The sequence below is a fragment of the Opisthorchis viverrini genome (genome assembly GCF_000715545.1).
Source record: "Opisthorchis viverrini unplaced genomic scaffold opera_v5_306, whole genome shotgun sequence".
NCBI classification, from domain to species: domain Eukaryota; kingdom Metazoa; phylum Platyhelminthes; class Trematoda; order Opisthorchiida; family Opisthorchiidae; genus Opisthorchis; species Opisthorchis viverrini.
Window position 1 is genome coordinate 235,754 of NW_008751964.1, and position 3,948 is coordinate 239,701.

A 3,948-nucleotide genomic window follows, 5' to 3' on the forward strand; every position below is an offset into this window, starting at 1 on the left:
AAGGCCAGGCCATGTAATGCCGTTCAGAAGGGCCTCCAAAGGACGCCCTCTTTTTTGTTCAGATGTAAGGTTTTGGATGGAATTCATGTAGGATCAATGAGTTAATGGACGCTTCGTAAACAGAACGGTAGCTACCGCCGAATTTAGTACCGATCGAACTGACAAATCTGCTTCGCTTTGCTGGCTAATTTACCTGTGTCTATTCCTGTTAATGACGCAAAGAGTTATTCTGATGTCAATGTCTGTTCACAAAAATTTGTTCTTGTGTCTGGGCAACTAATTGGTGGTTTTAAATGAAATCCGGGTAGCTTACAGAGGCCCTGTTTTCAAGAAATCACCCAATTAAGAGGTTGATTATCTAATCCGGAAAGATGTTGATGTTTGAAGTTCAAACTTCCACAAGAAACTGAATTCGACGTCCTAGTGTTTTGAAGTGAAATAGGGTGCATCAGTTCCAGAACCATCAATTATTGGCCCGTAAAACTTAAATCCCATGGGACATCCGCGTCCAAACGTTGAGCGCTGAAGGGAGCGGACCCTCCGCCGATACATTAAGATTTTGGGAGAAGTGACTGCGATCAAGTTTTACCAGCATTTCTTATCTGATGACGTACATAATCTATTTCTTGAACGACACCAAGTTCAAGAGTTGTATTGAAGGGCGCGGAAGCGCCTCAAACACTGACCAAAGTTTTCAGGTTTCTAAACGAACGAGTCCTATATCGGATGGACTTGTCACTAGACATGAAGCAAATATAACGTAGTCCGTTCTACAAATCAAAAGGTCTCTGTGTGATCACTCAGTAATTCAATAAATTTAATCCTCATGTGTGTGCACTTTGTCGAGTCAAGTAGACCTAGAGTAGCCTCGACTTTTATCGGGTGTTTGGACATTTGTCATCAAAATCTCCGACTTTTTCGTTCTCTCTATAAACATGCCTTATCAAGGGGGTGAAACCCGAACCATAGTTCCACAAATTGTGCGCTGTCCCCCCTTCCCATAGTTCACTAGCGCTATAATTTATTTTGATGTTGATTGTTACGTTTATTTCGGCTGTGTACATTTTTTCCACTATGCTTGAGATTTCACGGACGTCATCAATTCATTTCACTCCGAAGATTTTTTAATCGCGCATGCACAGTCCAAGTCACGGTTGCGGACCGTGCTATGTGAACCAGGAGACGAAGTCGAATTAGAGAATGAAGAAAAATAGTTTCTCCTCATTGATTAACTGAGCTGTTAATGCCAAAACCTCGTGGACCCCATAAACTAGTCGGGCTAAGTACAGTTGCGCATTTACGGTATCCTTACCAGGTTACGGTATGCATATGTGATATCATCTTTTGATGGTAACTCGGTTTGACGTATGGGGCTGGCAAAACAATCTGCCTCTAGGTATGACATTCACATGATCTAGGTAACGTACATCTAAACCAGGTCTACAATGGAGCAAAAGAGAATTGTTCTTCCGTCTTCCTCACGACACATGCGCAATTCTTCTTACTCACCGGTGCTCAGATGTGAGCGTCCTCCTTGACCACTCATGACTCTGCACTGCCTTTTTGCGAATACGACTCCGTACTAGCAAGCTATCGTGGTGATACTGCCAAGTGTGACCCAACTGAGGGAAGATTTAGCGCCCATTTCGTTCGTCATGCAGCTTTATAGGAGATCTGCTGAGACCGAGTGTGCTTTCGCAACCTGCTGGTCTTACAGTCGTTTCCATGATACAACAACTCTTAAGATAAGTTACTCTATGTTCTCTCGAATTTTTCCTCGGAGTTAGCGGATTGATACGACCCTGTATTTGAAGGCGAGATGGCTCAGTGGTTAGGGCGCAAATTTACTGACCAGAAGGTGCGTGGTCCGAACCCAACCTCTGCCTCTCGACTTCCCCTTTCTAGGTTTGGGCAATTTAGCAGTATCCCAGCCCTCGCGCTTCTTTCGGGTGACATAACAGCTAGACACTGAAGGATTCGGCGGCTGAGGTTCTACTTTCCTTCGGGCATTTTCTGAAAATTATATTTCCATTTTCATGATTTACTAGGCAAAAATGGCTTATCCACACCGTGGGTACACGTATAGACTCCATTGGTTTTCTAATCTGCTCTTTTAATTCTAAAGGAGACAATTGAAGAAATGGACCATGACCATGACGGATACATCAGCCAGAAGGAATATATAGGTTAGTTCTTTTTCTTTGGTTTTCGGGTTAGTCCAGAATAGACCGCAGCCCTAAATGTTTGTTGTTTTTAAGCAGTTCATTTGGTATTCTGCCGAAGAAAATTTCTGTCATTATCCTACCGAAGAAAAAAACCGTTGTCCGTAGTTTAGTCTCCTGGTTTTCCAGTACTGTAGTTTATCTGGCAGTTAGGCGCTCAGAGGTCGCCACGTATGATTGGTCGTTCCGATTGAGCGGTTTTGCCTGATCTCTCTGCAATTCATATTACAGAGATTCCCCCTTAGAAGGACAACCAATGGACCAGCCGAAGTAATCTGTGTGATTGACTCAGTCTAAAAGGGTTACGACCTCCATGGCCGTATAAATTACAAGTGAAGGAAACTGTCCTGTTGTGTGTGGAGTTTTCCTTGGATTTTTCTTGACATAGCGCTACTTATAAAGTTGATGAAAGTGTTGACTGCTCACTACCGGTTTTGTCCTTTTCGAAGCTCATCAAGTGGGCATGATACCAGAGTTTCCTATTTTCTAGTTGAACACGTAAGGTGTCTTTCCATCAACTCTGTAAATTTTCTCTCTGGAAAGCTACTTTCATGTGTTACATATCGCTCCAATTCAACCAGGGGATTGCCTCTGTTCAGAGCATTCGGTTGATGACTACCACAAACGAGAGATTCAGCTGAAAATGACTGTCACCGTTATAGCCGTTGAGATAGAAGCCTTAACCCACTGTTCACCGCGTTGTGAGTTCTGTGGTTAGTAATCCTCTCTCAATTGCTAGTGACTTTCATACAGCCGAATTCAGGGCAGACTGTCTTCAGTTAAATTCAGTGAGGCTTGTTCTGGTGGATGCTAACGCGAACTAACCGATCGTGCCATCGCCTCTATTGTTTGGCTGCATCGCTCTTGGTACATGGTTTATAGCTGATAGACTAATGGGATTATTTCAGGTTGGAAAACGTATGTTTATTTTACTACTCATTACTACCGGTTTTTAATTCCGTTGGCCCCATGTCTGGTGAACCCGACTTTCTTTTTCGAGTTCATTATAATAGCTTTCCTCCAGTCAGAAAAGTTAATTGTAAGAATGCTCCAGTTGATGGGTGGGGTCAAAACTTGACTGCGATTATGGTGTTGGTTGTAGCACGCTGGCGTGAGGCTCTTTCTATGGATTGCTAACTTGGATCACTACTATTCAAACAATTTATAATCCCATACTTGTCACCACCCCTTTGCGTATCGAGGCTGCTTCTGCGTCCATAGCGTGGAAAGTTCTGGTTAGAAGTGATTGGCAAGCAAAACTGTCAGAACACAATTAGTAATACACTTCAAGGGCCTTTTCCACCTAAACAATTGGAGGAGAAACTCCGATTTACCTAGTGTTTCTGCAGCTTGAACATGTGTGATGTTTTATGGTGTTTTGCATAGGTGTAAGGTAAGTAATATTGTTACTTTTGGAACAGCAGTTGTGCAGACCATCAAGATCGGCGTTGGGGCGGCAGCCTGTTCGAAAGCGTCCACTTTGGGTGAAAACAGTAATCTACAATCTTATCCAATCGGCTTTGCCTTGTAACTACCACAACCCAAAGGATATGCAAGGTCTGAGTTACAGCCATGCTGATGCTCAAAGTTTTCTGTGTAGATTCGAAGCATGTCTCCGACCGAAAGTTTTCGCGGTCATCATCATCATCATCAACGACAGCATGACATCAGTGCTCAACACCAATGCTTCACTGCCGTACAGCCATGACTTATTTGAAAGCCTTAT

At 43.2% G+C, this 3,948-nt stretch overlaps 1 protein-coding gene across 1 annotated transcript in view; it reads left to right on the top strand.

The window, feature by feature from the left end:
* Window positions 1–3,948, top strand: part of T265_09816 (hypothetical protein) — a gene marked incomplete at both ends in the record, with an annotated part of 22,520 nt that overhangs the window by 11,135 nt on the left and 7,437 nt on the right. The window contains one exon of the mRNA XM_009175999.1: window positions 2,126–2,186. Coding sequence (XP_009174263.1) covers window positions 2,126–2,186 — 61 coding nt within the window. The remainder of the gene's footprint in view (window positions 1–2,125; window positions 2,187–3,948) is intronic.